Genomic DNA, 18,187 nt, shown 5'->3' on the forward strand with positions numbered 1-18,187 from the left:
GTGGTTGCAGCTTCTCTCTTCTCTCTCTCAGTGAGTGTCTCTCGTCCTCATCACCTGTCTCTCTCTCTCTCTTCTCTCTCTCAGTGAGTGTCTCTCGTCCTCATCACCTGTGTCTCTCTCTCTCTTCTCTCTCTCAGTGAGTGTCTCTCGTCCTCATCACCTGTCTCGCTCTCTCTTCTCTCTCTCTCAGAGAGTGTACTTTTGTCATGCCAATAAAGCTAATTGAATTGAATTGAATTGAGTGTCTCTCGTCCTCATCACCTGTCTCTCTCTCTCTTCTCTCTCTCTCAGTGAGTGTCTCTCGTCCTCATCACCTGTCTCTCTCTCTCTTCTCTCTCTCTCAGTGAGTGTCTCTCGTCCTCATCACCTGTTTCTCTCTCTCTCTCTCTCTCTCTCTCTCAGTGAGTGTCTCTCTCGTCCTCATCACACTGTCTCTCTCTCTCTTCTCTCTCTCTCAGTGAGTGTCTCTCGTCCTCATCACCTGTCTCTCTCTCTCTTCTCTCTCTCTCAGTGAGTGTCTCTCGTCCTCATCACCTGTCTCTCTCTCTCTCTTCTTTCTCTCAGTGAGTGTCTCTCGTCCTCATCACCTGTCTCTCTCTCTCTTCTCTCTCTCTCAGAGAGTGTCTCTCGTCCTCATCACCTGTCTCTCTCTCTCTCTTCTCTCTCTCTCAGTGAGTGTCTCTCGTCCTCATCACCTGTCTCTCTCTCTCTCTCTCTGCGATTCTCTCTCTCACTCTCAGTGAGTGTCTCTCGTCCTCATCACCTGTCTCTCTCTCTCTCTCTCTCTCTCTCACTCTCTGTGAGTGTCTCTCGTCCTCATCACCTGTCTCTCTCTCTCTTCTCTCTCTGTCTCAGTGAGTGTATCTCGTCCTCACACCGAGCCTGTCGCTCTCTCATCACTCCTGTGAGTGTCTCCATTCTCCTCTCTCTTCTCTCTCTCAGTGAGTGTCTCTCGTCCTCATCACCTGTCTCTCGCTCTCTTCTCTCTCTCTCAGTGAGTGTCTCTAGTCCCTCATCACCTGTCTCTCTCTCTCTCTTCTCTCTCTCAGTGAGTGTCTTAGTGCGTCCTCATCACCTGTCTCTCTCTCTCTTCTCTCTCTCTCTCAGTGAGTGTTCTCTCGTCCTCATCACCTGTCTCTCTATCTCTTCTCTCTCTCCTCAGTGAGTGTCTCTCGTCCTCTCTACACTGGCAGCCTCTGTCTTTCTCTCTCTCTCTCTCTCTTCTCTCTCTCAGTGAGTGTCTCTCGTCCTCATCACCTGTCTCTCGCTCTCTTCTCTCTCTCTCAGTGAGTGTCTCTCGTCCTCATCACCTGTCTGTCTCTCTCTCTCTTCTCTCTCTCAGTGAGTGTCTCTCGTCCTCATCACCTGTCTCTCTCTCTCTCTTCTCTCTCTCAGTGAGTGTCTCTCGTCCTCATCACCTGTCTCTCTCTCTCTCTTCTCTCTCTCTCAGTGAGTGTCTCTCGTCCTCATCACCTGTCAATTCAATTCAATTCAATTCAATTCAATTCAATTCAATTCAATTCAATTCATATTGCTTTATTGGCATGACATACTTAGGTACATATTGCCAAAGCATTGTACATAGCAGAATAAACAAAACAAAAACAAAAACACATATAATATATATCCATTAAACAAAAATACATGTAAAATACATCAATATATACATATACATATACATACATACACACACACATATTCAAATAAACACTGATGGTATTACTAATGTAGATGTGTTCACTCTTTACCTCTTAGTTTGTGGCATTTGTAAATATAATGTGCTACCAAAGAGGAAGCAGGTCCTTCACCTAGTAATATTTTTAATTTGTCATGTTCACGGAGTGACTGGAACTCAGGAGTGTTCTGCTGTATTTGACTGTACAGTGCGTCTCTTAAGGATGTGTATTTGTCACAGTGGAGGAGGAAGTGCTCCTCCGTCTCAACTGATCCTGATCTACATTCGTTACAGACTCGCTCTTCTCTAGGTAACCAGGTCTTTCTGTGTCGTCCTCTCTCTATGGCCAGCTGGTGGTCACTCAGTCTGTACTTGGTCAGTAAATGTCTGTGTGTTATATTCCTGACTGAGAGCAGATAGTCAGCCATACTGTACTCTCTGTTGAGTTTCAGATAACACTGGAGACGACTTTGGTCTTTGGTTTGTTCTTTCCAATACTGTATGTATGTCTCCTTCTCTTCATTCATAATTTCCTTGATTCTATGTTTTTCAGGATTGGTGATATCGAGTGCTTTGTTAGTCAGGTCTGACACCATTACACAAAGATGACTTTTATGAGCACTCTTTTTTTGTGTTTTTAGTGCTTTAAAATGAAGAGAATCTTCCGAACTAGAGTTTAAGTGGGTCCAAAACTTTAAAACTCTTTTTTTAATGATTAGATTTAGGGGGGAGACGGCCTAACTCTGCTCTGCAGGCGTTATTAGGAGTGTTTCTGTGCACATGCAGGATGCTTCTGCAGAACTCGACATGCAGAGCTTCTAAAGGCTGTTTGTGCCAGTCTTTATGGCTGGAGTTACTCGCTGGGCCCCAGATCTCGCTTCCGTACAGGGCAATGGGCAGAATGACACTATCGAAGATCTTTGTCCAAAATTCTGATTGTGATGTTTATTTTGAATAATTTAATTCGTATAGCGTGCAGTGCCCTGCGGGCTTTTATAAGTAATGTTTTAATTGCCAGTTTGAAATTTCCAGTGGGAGTTTAAAACCAGACCAAGATAAGTATATTGTAAAGCATGTTGAAGTGCGGTGTTGTTTAAAGTAAATAAATGTTTATGTTCTAGATTTCTGGGTTTTTTCTGAAATATCATAATCTTAGTTTTTGGGATGTTGATGTCTAAGGCCCAATCCTGGCAGTATGTAGTTAAAATGTCAAGGTTGTTCTGGAGACCTTCTGGTGTTTAGATCGAATTAGCAAGTCGTCTGCATACAGTAAATATTTGACTTCTGTGTCAAATAATTGTAGCCCTGGACTGTTTGATTGGTCCAGTAGATCTGCCAGTTCATTGATATACATTTTAAATAAAGTCGGGCTGAGGCAGCAGCCCTGTCTCACTCCTCGCTGTTGAGGAAAATAGTCTGTCCTTTGCTGTCCAATTTTTACTGCACATTTATTTTTGGTTATACATGTTTTTAATTAAGTCATATATTTTACCCCCTATGCCACTTTGAATGATTTTATAAAACAAACCATTATGCCAAATGGAGTCAAAAGCCTTCTTAAAATCTATAAAGCATGCAAATATTTTTCCATCTTTCTTTTGGTGTACATGTTGATTTATTAGCGTGTGTAGTGTGTGAATATGGTCAGTGGTTCGATGTTTAGGGAGGAAGCCAATCTGAGATTTGCTGATGACATTGTGCTGCTTTAAGAAAGATGAAATCCGAGAGTTGATTATAGAGCAAAATACTTTTCCCAAATTACTGGTTACACAGATCCCTCTGTAGTTATTAGGATCGGTTTTGTCTCCACTTTTAAAGATAGGAGAGATGAGTCCTGTGTTCCAGACCTCAGGAAAAACACCTGAACTCAAAATCAAATTAAAAAGTTTGATTAATGCAATTTGCAATTCAGGAGAGCTGTTTTTAAGTATCTCATTCTTTATGTTGTCAGGGCCACAGGACTTCTTACATTTGAGGGATTTCAGTTTTCCACTAAGTTCTTGTTGGGTTATTGGATAATCTAGTGGATTTTGGTTGTATTTGATGCATGATTCAAGAGCATTCAATTTTTCGAGGACTTTTAACTGGTTGGGATTATTCAGAGGGTCAGTTTGATGTGTATAGAGCTTCTCAAAATAATCTTTCCAAATCTGACCATCTTGCATGGCTAACTCTTGTGGCTTTGTCTTGTTCAGACTGTTCCACATGCTCCAGAACTGACCCTGATCAATTGAGTTTTCCATCTTCTGAAGTGTGCTGTTATAATAATCCAGTTTCTTCTGTCTCACTGTGTTTTTGTATTGTTTCAGGAGTTCTGAGTGTTTTGAGCGTAATTCTAAGTTGACCGGATCTTTGTGTTTTTGATTTGAAATGAATCGTAGCTCTTGTCTTATTGTTTTACATTCATGGTCAAACCACTTTTCAGAAGGTTTTTGTTTAGCTCTATTTTTGTGTTTATATGTGGTAGTTTCATTTAAATGAGCCTTTTTTGATATATTTTCAAAAATGTCATTAATATGTTTAATTGCTAAATTTATTCCTTTCCAATTATTATCATATGTTGAATTGTTAAATAGTGTTATGGAATTGACAATTTCATTTGACTTCAATTCTTTAATATATGTTTCAGCAGCACTACGAGTCCATCTATATGGTGTTTTGAGTTTATGTAGATGAATTGGCTTTTTATGAATTGCCCTTGATTTGCTGTTTTCCCCTTTAATGAAGAGATTGATCTGGCTGTGATCAGACAGGGGCGACTGAGCTTTGATGGTAAATGCACTGAAATGGGAAGGGCTTATATTTGATATAGCATAATCTACAACACTGTTCCCGAGATCTGAGCTATATGTAAATTGTCCACAGGAATCTCCTTTGATTCTACCATTTATTTGTCTCTCTCTCTCTCTTCTCTCTCTCTCAGAGAGTGTCTCTCGTCCTCATCACCTGTCTCTCTCTCTCTCTTCTCTCTCTCTCAGTGAGTGTCTCTCGTCCTCATCACCTGTCTCTCTCTCTCTGTCTCTCTGTGTCTCGTGCGCATGTGCGGAGTGGCTGTGGAGAGCGTGTGAGTGGAAGAGTGTGTGGCGTTCTTGAGTAAGTTTCAAACTTTTCCTTATTTTCTGGGTTTATTCCTTTTGAATATTGCTTTGGATTAGAGGATAGAGAGTCGGGGTGCTGACTTCTGTCAGCATAGCTGATAGAGATGGGCTCAAACTCCGATTGTTTTTCCTGTTTGTCTGCTCGGCATGCGTGCAAGTGCATGCCGACAGATGCATCAGTGTCTATTGAGAACGTTTTGGTTGCAATTGGCAGAGAAATAGGTGCACAAAACATCATGTCTGCTTCTAGAATGAATAAAGCAATGGTTGTTTTTCTGAAAGAAGTTGAAATGGTCAATCACTTAGTGGAGTGCGGTTTGACTGTTAATGATGGTTTTGTTCCTGTATTACCCTTGTCTAACCTATCGAAAAAGGTAATGTTGTCAAATGTACCTCCGTTTATCTCTGATAAAGCGCTTGAGGATATTTTAAATCGTTATGGAAAATTGGTTGGGACGATTAAAATGATTCCTCTGGGTTTGAAAACCCCGGAGTTAAAACATGTCATGTCATTCAGACGTCAGGCTGTTATGATATTGAGTGCTGAATTTGCAACGCTTGATGTGTCGGTTAAACTAACGGTGCTTGGAAAAGATTACACAATCTTTATTAGCACTGAGTCCATGAAATGTTTTATTTGTGGAAAATATGGTCACATTAAAACAGCCTGTCCTCTGGTTAAAGAGGCTCAAACGGCAAGAAATGGAGTTGAATCGAATTCAGGGCATATTTTGAATGCTCCAGAGAGTAGCGATCTGTCTGAAGTGACTAGTGAAAGTGCAGCGCCTGATCCGAGCGCGGAAAGGCCTGCGCTTACTGACATCGGAGAGCAGTTGCATCAAGGTTGTAGTGGTGATATAAATGAGATTGTTGATAAAATAGCTGATGCTGGACAGAGTGGAACTAACGACAGTGGGCAGGCTGTTGTTGAGTTAGAGCAACCTAGAGACCAAGATCGGCCTATAGTGAGTGATGGCTTGAATGAGACGCAGGCATTAAGTAGTAACGTGTCTGACATTGATGCTTCAAAATCGCAAGTAATGGATAGTGATTCGGACGGTGATTATTCAGAGTCAATTGCTGATGAATTGTCTGAAACTAATTCACAGGGAAGTATTGTTGGGAGAGTTGCAAAGTCTCGTTATTATACTGTGGAACAAATTAATGACTTTTTAAATGCAACAAAAAATCAGAGAAAGCCAGAGATCGAAATGTTCTTTGTTGATTTAAGGCTTTTTGTTGAGTCCTCGCTAGTTGCCATGAAGAAGGCCACTTTAGATGAAACTAGATCAGGCCTAAGCGCTACCGACTTAAAAAGTTTGTGAGTGCTGTCAGGAAAAAGACTGAAAAAACCCCTTAAAGAGTCATGATGAACAGGATATATTGGATTATGTGTCTTTTCTCTTTTTTAATCCTCATGGCTTCCTTTAACATCGGATCTTTAAATATAAATGGCTGTAGGGATGTACAGAAGAGAACTACTTTATTTAAGTATTTACACCTTAAAAAAGCGGATGTGATTATGTTACAGCAGACACATACCGATGCCTGTAATGAAGTTGACTGGACAAACGAATGGTTGGGTAATATTGGCCTTAGTCATGGCACGAATCTGAGTGCTGGTGTTGCGTTTTTAATTTCAAAACGAGTAAAAAATGATCCAGACTTTCTAGAAATATTACCTGGACGCTTATTACGTGCTGATATAACAATAGACAATAATAGTTTTTCATTTTTTAACATTTATGCTCCTAATATAGGAAATGAACGAAGTGTGTTTTTTTGGAAAACTTTCTGAAGAATGTGTTAAAATGTCCTCAGGATAACATTGTTATAATAGGTGGTGATTTCAATTGTACTGTAGATCACAAATTAGATAGAAACCATGAGGAACCTCATCCTAGTTCAGCGGGTGTGTTTAAATCTTTAATTAATAGACACAATCTGGTAGATTTGTGGAGAGAGGCTTACCCTCATGTTAAACAGTACACTTGGTTAAAAATGAATTCAAATAAGGTCTCTGCTGCGAGACTGGATCGTTTTTATGTTGAAAAGGGTAGTAAAGGAAGATTTTATGGTAGTTGTATTTCACCAACATTTATGTCAGATCACCATTTTATTTCTATGTCTATGTCTGTTCTGTCGTCTAAACCCTATCAGACACACTGGCACTTTAATAGCAGATTACTGCACGATCACATCTTTGTGCACTCTTTTGACCTTTTGTGGAAATCTTGGAGGGAAGAGAGATTTAGTTATACATCTTTAAATCAGTGGTGGGACCTCGGAAAGGTGCAGATAAAAAACTTTTGTCAACAATACACTGCACATAATACAGAAAATTTGAAAATGAAAATGAAGATTTTGGAACAAGAAATTCTTCAGCAAAGCTACATTAACGAAGGAGGCAGATTATTGTCGGCTGACATCATTAAAGCGAATAAAAGCCTTTTGAAGGATTTATTGGATGAACAGGAGAAGGAAACTCTTGTGAGAACAAGATATTTAAAGCACAATGAAATGGATGCTCCAACTGCCTTCTTTTTTGGACTAGAGAGAGAAAGCCAAAAGAGCGGAAATTTTTCCATAAGCTGAAACTTTCTAATGGCAGTGAAACTACTGACCAGCGAGAAATTATAGCTTCTGCTATTTCTTTTTATGAGAAATCTCTATCAGTCAGAACACACTGTGAGGAAGCAGCAGTTGAAGAACTTCTTCAAGGTCTTCCACATTTGTCAACGACTGAGAAGGAGGAGCTGGAGGGATTTCTAACTTTTTCTGAGCTGTCAAGTGCTGTGCTGGAGCTGAACAGTGGCAAATCACCTGGACTGGATGGTCTGTCTGCAGAGTTCTATAAATGTTTTTGGAATGTGCTTGGACAAGACTTGTATCATGTTTTTTCTGGAGTCCTTTAACCAAGGTTTTCTACCCTTGAGCTGTCGAAGAGCGGTGCTGACTTTAATACCCAAAAAAGGAGATCTTGGATACTTGAAGAATTGGCGTCCTGTTTCATTACTGTGTACTGATTTTAAAATACTGTCAAGAGCTATAACCAATAGGTTGAAGAAATGTATGGCAACTATAATTCATGAGGATCAGTCATACTGTATCCCCAAAAGGACAATTTTCGACAACCTATTCTTGCTAAGAGACATCATTACAGTTGCCAAAACACATCAAGTTGATATTGGACTCTTATCTCTAGATCAAGAGAAAGCTTTTGACAGAGTGGATCATTTATATTTACTAAAGACGTTGAAGTCTTTTGGCTTTGGTCCACAATTTATCTCCTGTGTCAAATTATTATATAGTGAAACATCTAGTATGCTGAGAATTAATGGGTGCCTGACTAGACCTTTTGCAGTAACTAGAGGTATACGGCAAGGATGCCCTCTTTCTGGACTTTTGTACTCAATTTCTATTGAACCTTTTCTGTCATTTTTAAGGAAACGATTGCATGGACTTGTTGTTCCTAGGTTTCCAGAAATTTCACCTATAAAACTCACAGCATATGCAGACGATGTAACTGTATGTATCAGAAACACCGATGATATATCTGCTTTGATTTCTAGCTTGGAAATATTTCAAAAAGCAACATCTGCTAAAATTAATTGGGATAAGTGTACATCTCTGCTACTAGGTGAATGGCAAAATATAGACCCTCCTCAGCTTCCACAACAATGTAAATGGATTAAGGATGGTTTTAAGGTTCTTGGGGTATATCTGGGAACTGACCCTTACATGAAAAAGAATTGGGAAGGTCTAGCTGATAAAGTTACAGGTAGACTACAAAAGTGGAGGTGGATCCTTCCAAAGTTATCTTATAGAGGGAGATGTTTAATTGTCAATAACTTGGCAGCCTCAATGTTGTGGCACCGGTTTACAGTTTTGGATCCTCCTAAAGAGCTACTTGTTACAATTCAAAAAAGTTTTGTCAATTTTTTCTGGGATGGGTTTCATTGGCTTCCTCCTGGGGTTTTATATCTCCCAGTGACTGAAGGAGGACAAGGACTCATAGAGTTGGAAGCAAGAGTTAAAACAATGAGACTTCAAACATTACAGAAATTGTTATACTGTTCAGATAAGGTTCCCTGGATTGCATGTAGCTTGTCTATTCTACAAGATATAGGAGGAATCGGATTAGATAAGCAGTTGTTCTTAATTGACAAATCTTTTGTCTCAAGAGTAAGTTGTTGTCTTTTAAAGTTTTATGAGTCTGTGTTTAGAGCTTGGCAATTGTTAAAGAAGGTTAGAAAGGAGAGTGAACATTACGGTGTTTTGGAACCATTATTCTTTAATTCTCTTTTTAAAATAAACTCATCAATTTCAGGTACAGTAGTTGATATGTTTTTAAAGACTGGAATAGCTACTGTAATGGACTTAATTGATTCTACAAAAGGTCAATGGCTTGCGACTTCATCAATAGCTGATCAAGTTGGGCTTAGATCAGAAAGATATGTTGAAGCGTTAATGGGGGATTTAAAAAAATATTTTCCTCAATCTTTCTTGACCTTTGTAAAAACTTTTTTTGAAAATGGTGAAAAGTCCCGGACCTTTCCAGATCTTAGAGTAGAAATAGGATTTGAATTAGATGAAGATTTAAATAATACTTTGTTACTAAAGGGATTTAAAGGGGTCATGACATGGGTTTTTTTATTTTATTATTATGGTCCCCTAGGTGCAATTATAGTATTACTATAGTTTTTTTAAAAAAAAAAAACTTTTAAAATGTAGTGAATTATGACATTTTCCCACCCTGTTTCTCATCCTTTGATTCAAACAGTCTGTTTTTGGGTTGTTTCCCCTTTAAGAGTTCAGTGTTAACGCCCACTGTTATGATTGGCTAATGACAGTGCCTATGGATCAATTATTAACACCCCAAGCCAGAACATTTGCGATTGAGCGTAACTGTTTAGTAGCGGGTGATGCATTCGAAGCGATGGCTCTTGCAATGATAAAACCTTATATGTTTGAGCACATCTGCGTGGCATTGTAATTTTCCTGGACACAGACCCACTCGCTGTCCGTCGACTGAACACTTGCGCGGCGCGACAACGATACGAAATGAGCGTAGTTGTCTTGTGCTGGAGGCGGTCATATGCAAATGGTTGGAACGTCACTTCGCACCGTGACGTCACTTCTTACCATGGATCCAGAACGAGCTGTATTTTAGAGCTTGATTAAATAAATGGCTCGTTTATAATGGGGAGGACGTCTTAAGCTATGAAACTTGCAGGACGTTTTAATGGGTACAAAGACCTCTTATATTCCAAAAGATCAAGGCAAATTTGGTTTCTCATTTCATGACCCCTTTAAAGATGTATTGTTTAAGAATGTGGAAAAAAAATGTTGTATGGAATGTGTGTGAAATCTTTGTTTTATGCTCAATTGACAAGACGGACTGATACTAAATCGAGAGAATATTTATCAATTTCTTCAGAACTAACTCCATCATCGAGGTGTTTGTATAAACCCCCTATTCCTAAGAGATCTGGGGATCTCCAGTGGAGAATACTCCACTGTGCTGTGGCAACAAATAGTTTTGTCTCAAAATTTAATGCAATGATTTCATTTACATGTCCGTTTTGTAATGCTCCTGATACTGTTTTTCATTTTTTTCTGATTGTTTTAGATTATTTCCTTTGTTTGAACTGTTGGGAAAAATATTCACTGAACTTGGGTTTATTTTTCCAAAAAATCTGTTTATTTTGGGCTTGAAATACAAGAAGGAATGGAAAGCACAGTGTACTCTGGCTAACTTTTTATTAGGGCAGGCAAAGTTGGCAATTCTAAAATCCCACACATGTAAAAATGAGGGGGGCAATATTGATCTGGTTGGAATGTTCAAATCATTAGTAAAGTACAGGGTTGCTGTAGAATATGCCTATTGTAAATTAACAAATAATATGGATTTTTTTGATGCAAGGTGGAGTGTGAAAAATGCTCTTGTGGTGAGAAATGTTTTTGGAGAGTTATGGTTTAATTGGTAAAATTGTGAATTACTATCATTATTACTATTTAAATTTTTTCTTTTTTGTGTGGTGTAAATATGGTTTTTAAACTAGTTGTTTGATTAAAAGAGTTTTAAAAGTCCAAAGTCTCTTCTCTCTCTCTCAGTGAGTGTCTCTCGTCCTCATCACCTGTCTCTCTCTCTCTTCTCTCTCTCTCAGAGAGTGTCTCTCGTCCTCAGTGACCTCTCTCTCTCTCTCTCTCTCTCTCTCTCTTCTCTTTTTTCTCTCTCTCTCTCACTCTCAGTGAGTGTCTCTCGTCCTCATCACCTGTCTCTCTCTCTCTCTCCTCTCTCTCTCTCTCTCTCCTCTCAGAGAGAGTGTCTCTCGTCCTCATCGCTCTCCTCTCTCTACCCTGTCCTCTCTCTCTCTCCTCTCTCTCTTTTATCTCTCTCTCTCTCTCTCTCTCACTGTCAGTGAGTGTCTCTCTCTCGTCATATAACCTGTCTCTCTCTCTCCCTCTCTCTCTCTCTCTCTCTCTCACTCCCTCTGTGAGTGTCTCTCGTCCTCATCACCTGTCCTCTCTCTCTCTCTCTCTCTCTCTCTCTCAGAGAGTGTCTCTCGTCCTCATGACCTGTCTCTCTCTCTCTCTCTCTCTCTCTCTCTAGTGAGTCAACCTCACCGCACTGTCTCTCGTCTCTCTCATCACCTGTCTCTCTCTCTTCTCTCTCTCTCGCTCTCAGTGAGTGTGTCTCGTCCTCGTCACCTGTCTCTTAAGAGATGCTCTCTCTTCTCTCGATTCCCAGGTAACTGCCAGCATGTCAGGGCTCTCTAACCGCTCGCTGGGACGGGTCGGACTGATTAACAGCCATAGTTTCCACAGAAATAACCCTCAAGTGCTATTTAAAGGGAGAGTTCACCCAAAAATTTAATTTGGCCCATGATTTACTCCCCCTCAAGCCATCCTAGATGTGCATGACTTACTTCTTTCAGACGAATCCAATCAGAGTTACATTAAAAATATCCTGGCTTTTCCAAGCTTTATAATGGCAGTGAATGGGTGTTGAGATTTGAAGCCCAAAAAAGTGCATCCATCCATCATTAAAAGTGCTCCATACAGCTTAAAATCACACCATCCGTTCACTGCCATTATAAAGCTGGGGAGAGTCAGGGCATTGTTTTAATATAACTCTGACTGTATTTGCCATCATGTCGTTTCAAACCTGCATGACTTTAAATGTTTAATAAGATACTAAATGTAGATATAAATGTAAAAGTAGACTCAAAAGGCGCCATACAAGTGCTCCATATGTTGATTATATGTGCAAGCGCTGTGAGTTTTCATGCATTTTCAGCAAATAGTGGATTAAATTCCAGTCTTTTTCTCACATAAAGCTATCATATGGCTTCAGGAGAGGAAGTAATGCATGAGAGATGTGCACTGCTGCACTGCTGCTGTGTTTTTGGGGCTTGACAGTCTTCAGAATGGGCTGCTGTGCTGAGAACGTGCCGGTAGGTGGTGATATCGGTCTTCATCCAGCTCTTCTGCTGACCTCTGACCTCTTACATCAGAAACCTGCTTCATATCAACACTGCTGATTAGATTTTATTGTTCCGGAAAGAAGCCTCTTATACTCTTCAAGGATTGATTCATTTGAAAAAGTGCCATCAAAACAGTAATATTGTGAAATGTTGTTACAGCTGTTTTCTATTTCATAATAAACTGTAATTTATTTCTGTGATGTGCAGCTGTATTTTCAGCATCATTACTCCAGTCTTCAGTGTCACATGATCTTCAGAAATCATTCTAATATACTGATTCGCTCCTCAAGAAACATTTATTATTATTATTATCAATGTTGAAAACAGTTGTACAATATTTTTGTGAATTTATTTAATTTTTTTTAAATGTTATTAATCAAAAAGCATGTCTAATTAACTGAAATCATGAAAGTTGCACAGTTTAACAGAATTTATTTATAAAAAAAGAAGTACCTATGAAATATTTTTCTCAAATTCAGTTTTATTTTCGCCAAATTATGTTTTCCATTAATTTTTTGGTTCCCATTTCAGTGGTTAATTTTAATAATCAAAGGCATCTCTAATTAATTTTATTAAAATAACTTCTTTTTTTTTCTTTTTTTTTTTTTTTAAAGGTTTTTTCCGTTCTTCAAAAACTGTTGTATATTTAAATTTTTCTGGAAAATAGTTGAATTTTTTTTTACATTCTTCTATGAATCACAAAGGGATATCTTGGCCACTGTAAAAAAAAAAGAAAGAAAAAAAAGCTTTTTAATGGCCCTGGTTGGAAGATAAAATGAGCACAACATAGAAGAGGAATGTGATATTGTATAAACCAAGCTCAAATTTGTGTAGTTTGTGACTTACGAAATGTCTACAGAATAAATAAGCAGGGAGCACGAAAACATGGAGAAGCTATGAACTGTTGATCCTCTGTTTACCAGCAGGATCCGAATTAGGAATAAAAATATACATCCCAATAGTTTCAGCAGTTTGGCAAACGAAAGCCGTCAGCAGATGAGAACACTCTGCGTCACTGTATGAGATAAGAGTACTTTTTCTGTTTATTAACTGGAAATGAACAACACTGAGGCAAAAGGATATGATTAAGTGTGATATTTTGTACTGAATTCATTCACCACATCTGTGTCCCATATTAACTTTAAACAATTCTACAGACCTCAACAGGAAGCCTCTGGCTGTAAAATCCCTTTCACAATCTAGGGAAATACAAAAAAAATTGATTCTTTTTCTACAAACAGAATTTTTTTAATTTTGAATGTGAACATGCTGGCTATTTTATTTTATTTTTTTGTTTTTGTTTTGTTATAAAGGCAACTAACTTTAATCGTCATATTGCAGAGTTCGCTATTTGTTTAATTTTTTTCCCCCATATTCTGTTTTATTTCACAAATTCAGTTTTTTCCTTTTTCATGCAATTTTTATTTTCATGTTTTCATTTTTCAGTTTGAATGGTTGAATTAAATTTTATTTATCAAAAAGCATTTCTAATTAATTGAAATCATACAATTACACATTTTAACAGGAATACATTTTTTTAAAGGCCCTATGAAATACATTTAATTTTTTTCTCAAATTCAGTTTTATTTATTTTTATTTCAGCTTTGCTCATTTCTACACAACCATTCAAAAGTTTGGGGTTGTGAGATTTTTAATGTTTTTGTGCTCACAAAGGTTGCATTTATTTGATCAAAATTGCAATAAAACAGTAGCTTTGTGGAAGATCGATGATTTAAATGAACAGTTTTGAATGTATTTTAATATAAATGTATTCCTGTGATGACTCGGCTGAATTCTCAGCATCATTACTCCAGTGCCACATTCACTTTTCAGTGACGATGCATCGTATGAAGGGCCTGTGTTTTGCTCATTGACTCACTCTGTTCTCCCATAATGCTGTGTTTCAGAGTTGCGCTCTCCGCCTCACATCGGTGGACTGAACCGCTCGGTGTCTCTGAGCTACACGGATCACTCGGAGCCTCAGTCCATCAGCAGCACACAGCCGGCGTACACACCCGACTTCAACGTCCGAGCTCTGGCCGACCTGCAGTTCGTGAAGGTGAAAATATACACTGAAATTAATTTTGGGTTTTTAGGGCAGAAACCGTGAAGTTGAATTAATACAGTGTGTCTGTTTTGTGCACACAAGGTGAATAAGCTACAGCAGGTTGATTTCTTGATTTCAATTGCTTTTCATTTTGATGAACTGAGATGCTTTAGTCTGTGCTGTTGTCAGCTGATGCACTGAAACATTATTTGTAGGGTAAACATGTCACATGATGTTACAATAATGGACTATTTTACCCATAAATTAAATTGGCTAGAAAAGTACTTACCTTCAGTTCATCCAAGATCAGGATGAGTTTGTTTCTTCATCAGGTTTGTAGAAATGTAGCACTGCATCAGTGTCTCATCAATGGATGCTCTGCAGTGAATGGGTGCCGTCAGAATGAGAGTCCAAAACAGCTGATAAAAACATCACAATAATCCACAAGTAATCCACAGCACTCCAGTCCATCAGTTAACATCTGGAGAAGACAAAAGATGAAACACATCCAGCATTAAGATGTTTTTAACTCAAATACATAGAGTCTATAATCCATAATAACACTTCCTCCAGTGAAAAAGTGTTCTGGTGTGAATCAGGAGAGAAATCTGCACAGATCAAGCAGCGTTTAAAACAGCTCTAAACTAATATGTGTCTGGATTTTGATGTGAGAGACAACAGCAGATGCACTTTTTCACTGGAGGAAGTGTTATTATATGATTAATTTTTCTGACGGCACCCATTCACTGCAGAGCATCCATTGCTGAGACACTGACGCAATGCTACATTTCTACAAACCTGATGAAGAAACACACTCATCCTGATTTTGGATGACCTGAGTGTGAGCACATTTTCAGCAACTTTTCATTATTGGCTGAACTATTTCTATAAACATGACTAAACACCCTATGTTGAAAGGAATAGAGCAGGAACAATAAGAGTTTCAACCGCAGAACAGCTTGCAACAATATGTCACCTAATGATACATTTAGCTCAGAAAAGCCAGTCTGGCCCCATAGCTTGATAACCATCTAGAAAAATAAATCTAAAATGGTGCATTTTGTTATAATAAATATTATAATATTTTTATTAACCTGTTGTCTTCATTAGATTCAAGAGCTTTTATTGTCATATTTACTTGTACAATTAAATTCTTATTTTGTTTACTCCTCTCGAGAATGAAGAAAGGGAACAAACATAACTTACAAAGACAGTAAAAATGATAAATTATAATATAAAACAAATAAATGCATAAAAAAGAAAGTAACGAAAGAAAAAGAGAACCGGTATGCAAATAAAAAAAAAACGATTGACAATAAAAAGTATTAAAAGATGCAGTGCAAGTAACAAAAAAGTGAGAATTTTAAGGTGTCAAGTAGTGATAGAGTGTCAGTGTAAAGTCTAATGTTTAATGAAAACCTGTAATTATTTCAGCACATCACAAATGTGACCCTGGAGCACAAAACCAGTCATAAGGGTCAATTTTTGAAATTGAGATTTATACATCAACTGAAAGCTGAATAAATAATCTCTCCATTGATGTATGGAATATTTGAAAATCTGGAATCTGGGGGAGCAAAGAAATCTAAATATTGAGAAAATCACCTTTAAAGTTGTCCAAATGAAGTTCTTAGCAATGTGTATTACTAATCAAAAAAAATGAAGTTTTGGAGAGGTTACGTGACCCACTGATTAGGGATACTGAAGTTGCGCGAGCGCACTGTACCTGTCTGCGACCTGCACAAGCGCAGACAGTGAAGGGATGTTCAGCTCAACTTCTGTGTGTTGGATGAGAAACGAAACAGACTAAACTGTGACAAAACTGAAATGTTTCTTAATTTGATTTAAAAATCACCTGCTGTAGAACACTGAAAAAAGTGTTTCATTCATCCAATTAAAAAAATTTAGGGTAATGATTCACATCTATATTTTTTTAACTTGATCCAATAGTTATTTATTTTACATTGGCTCAAGTAAAAAAAATATAGATGTGAATCATTACCCTATTTTATTTTTTTTAATTGGATGAATGAAACACTTTGCATCTTAGTTTTATTCGCACCAACATGATTTGATTTTAACATTTTGGAATAATTAATTTATATAGCATACTTTTATTTAGTCTCACTGGTAAAGACCTTTTTTAATTTAAAAAACCAAATTTAAAAACTAATACAAATACTGAATGCTGATTAAGAAACATCTTCTTGAATGTGTGTTGATTGTGTTGTCTCCTTTAATTTCACATGGTTACAGTTACTCTTTTCATTCAAGGCCAGTTCTGTGTAGTTTGAACCCAATTCAAAAACAAAAGCTAAATGCTGATGTCTGTACCATCTATGTTTGTATTGAATGTTGGCTACTTACTGAGCAGTCACTGCCGTTAATCTCTGATGGTTATGGTTATTGTTTTCAATAGCTAAAAGCCAGTTTGGCTTATTAAATACCAAATAAACATCTTGTTTAGGCATACTTTCCTTCTTTCTTGTTTGTTGCTTAAAGAAAAAAAAAATCGGAAATCGGTATCGGAATCAGCCATGAAAAATCATGATCGTGCATCCCTAACACTGATAGCAGTGGCGGTGTAGTTTGATTGCTCCCTGACTCGACATGCTTAATCTGTTTTTTTTTCTCAATAAAACTATCAACATTTGGTTAGTTTTTGACTGTTTTTCTACGAATGAAGATGGCAAAAGCGAGTTAAAGACCCTAACTTGATCCATTGTTGCTGATGAGTTGAAGATGCTCCTTAGCTTCGTCAGGAAACTGTTTAAAGAAGAATTCGCCCCGAGTTCTGGAAGAGGATGTTCATCTGATAAGAAAGAATTTTAACAAGGGCAAACAGTAAATTTATAGTTGTTTTATTAGGGATAAATTTATAGGTTTCTCATCCTTTAATAAAAAGCGTAGGGAGAGTCGTAAATTTGAATTAGAAAAACATTGATTTACTAGAGAAGGAACTAAAAGAACATTTTTGTGAAACCAAAGCCAAAATAATTCTGATTTAAGAACATTTATTAAAATCCATATATTTACATAGAGCTGAATTCATCGTACATCATACCAGACAATCATATTATTTTCATGGAGAACGTTCTTCCAAGCTGTTGGCTTTGAGACTGAAAGTGTATTGGACATGAGCGCTCAGTGCATACTCAACCTTAGGATGTAAACCAGCATCTGTACACTTCAGAATCCAACTCTGACCCAACAAATTTAGATTTATTCCTTAAACATTTAAATCTTCCCAAATTAAAGCGCAACACATTAGACAGCGCTTTGAGAATGGAGCAATTCAAATCTGTCTTGGATTGCATGAGTAATAATAAAGCCCCAGGGCTACATGGGATTCCTCCAGAGTTACTGAAGACATTATGGGACATAATAGCGCCCTTGATTCTTAATTCTCTTAACTTTGTGTTAGAAAAAGGCGCTTTACACGGGGACCAAACCACAGCTTTAATAACAGACTGCATCGATGTATGGGAGACTTGATTGTCTTCGATCAGTCAGGTTTTCTTTGCTGCACAGTGTACGCAGACTTCTTCATATTATTCACCAAGCAGACTCGTATACAATCCTTTCTGTGGCTGCAGAGAAAGCACTGGACAGAACTGAGTGGAGCTTTTTGTGGTCTGTTCTAGAGCATTTTGGGTTTGGCTCCTTCTTTCTAAAAGCAGTCAAAACTATTTATTCTGAGTGCTCAGCCAGAGTGCTCACTGGTTCTTACATCTTCCCTTCCCTTTATCTTGGCAGAGGCACTCGTCTTTTTCATTTATCATTAGAGCCTTTGGCCCAAGCTGGATTTAGTGTGGTATTTACACTTTTAAAGCCCTGTACAGTGATTATGGCCCTTTACGATCCTAAAGGATGAATT

The 18,187-nt window shown here is 37.9% G+C and overlaps 1 protein-coding gene across 1 annotated transcript in view; it reads left to right on the top strand.

Annotated features, from left to right (window-relative positions):
- The window catches only part of LOC109048462 (metal transporter CNNM4), a 48,554-nt gene that overhangs the window by 29,598 nt on the left and 769 nt on the right, over positions 1-18,187 (top strand). Inside the window, exon 6 of the mRNA XM_042723494.1 lies at positions 14,171-14,322. Coding sequence (XP_042579428.1) covers positions 14,171-14,322 — 152 coding nt within the window. The remainder of the gene's footprint in view (positions 1-14,170; positions 14,323-18,187) is intronic.

Source organism: Cyprinus carpio, chromosome B5, assembly GCF_018340385.1.
Source record: "Cyprinus carpio isolate SPL01 chromosome B5, ASM1834038v1, whole genome shotgun sequence".
Lineage (NCBI taxonomy): Eukaryota > Metazoa > Chordata > Actinopteri > Cypriniformes > Cyprinidae > Cyprinus > Cyprinus carpio.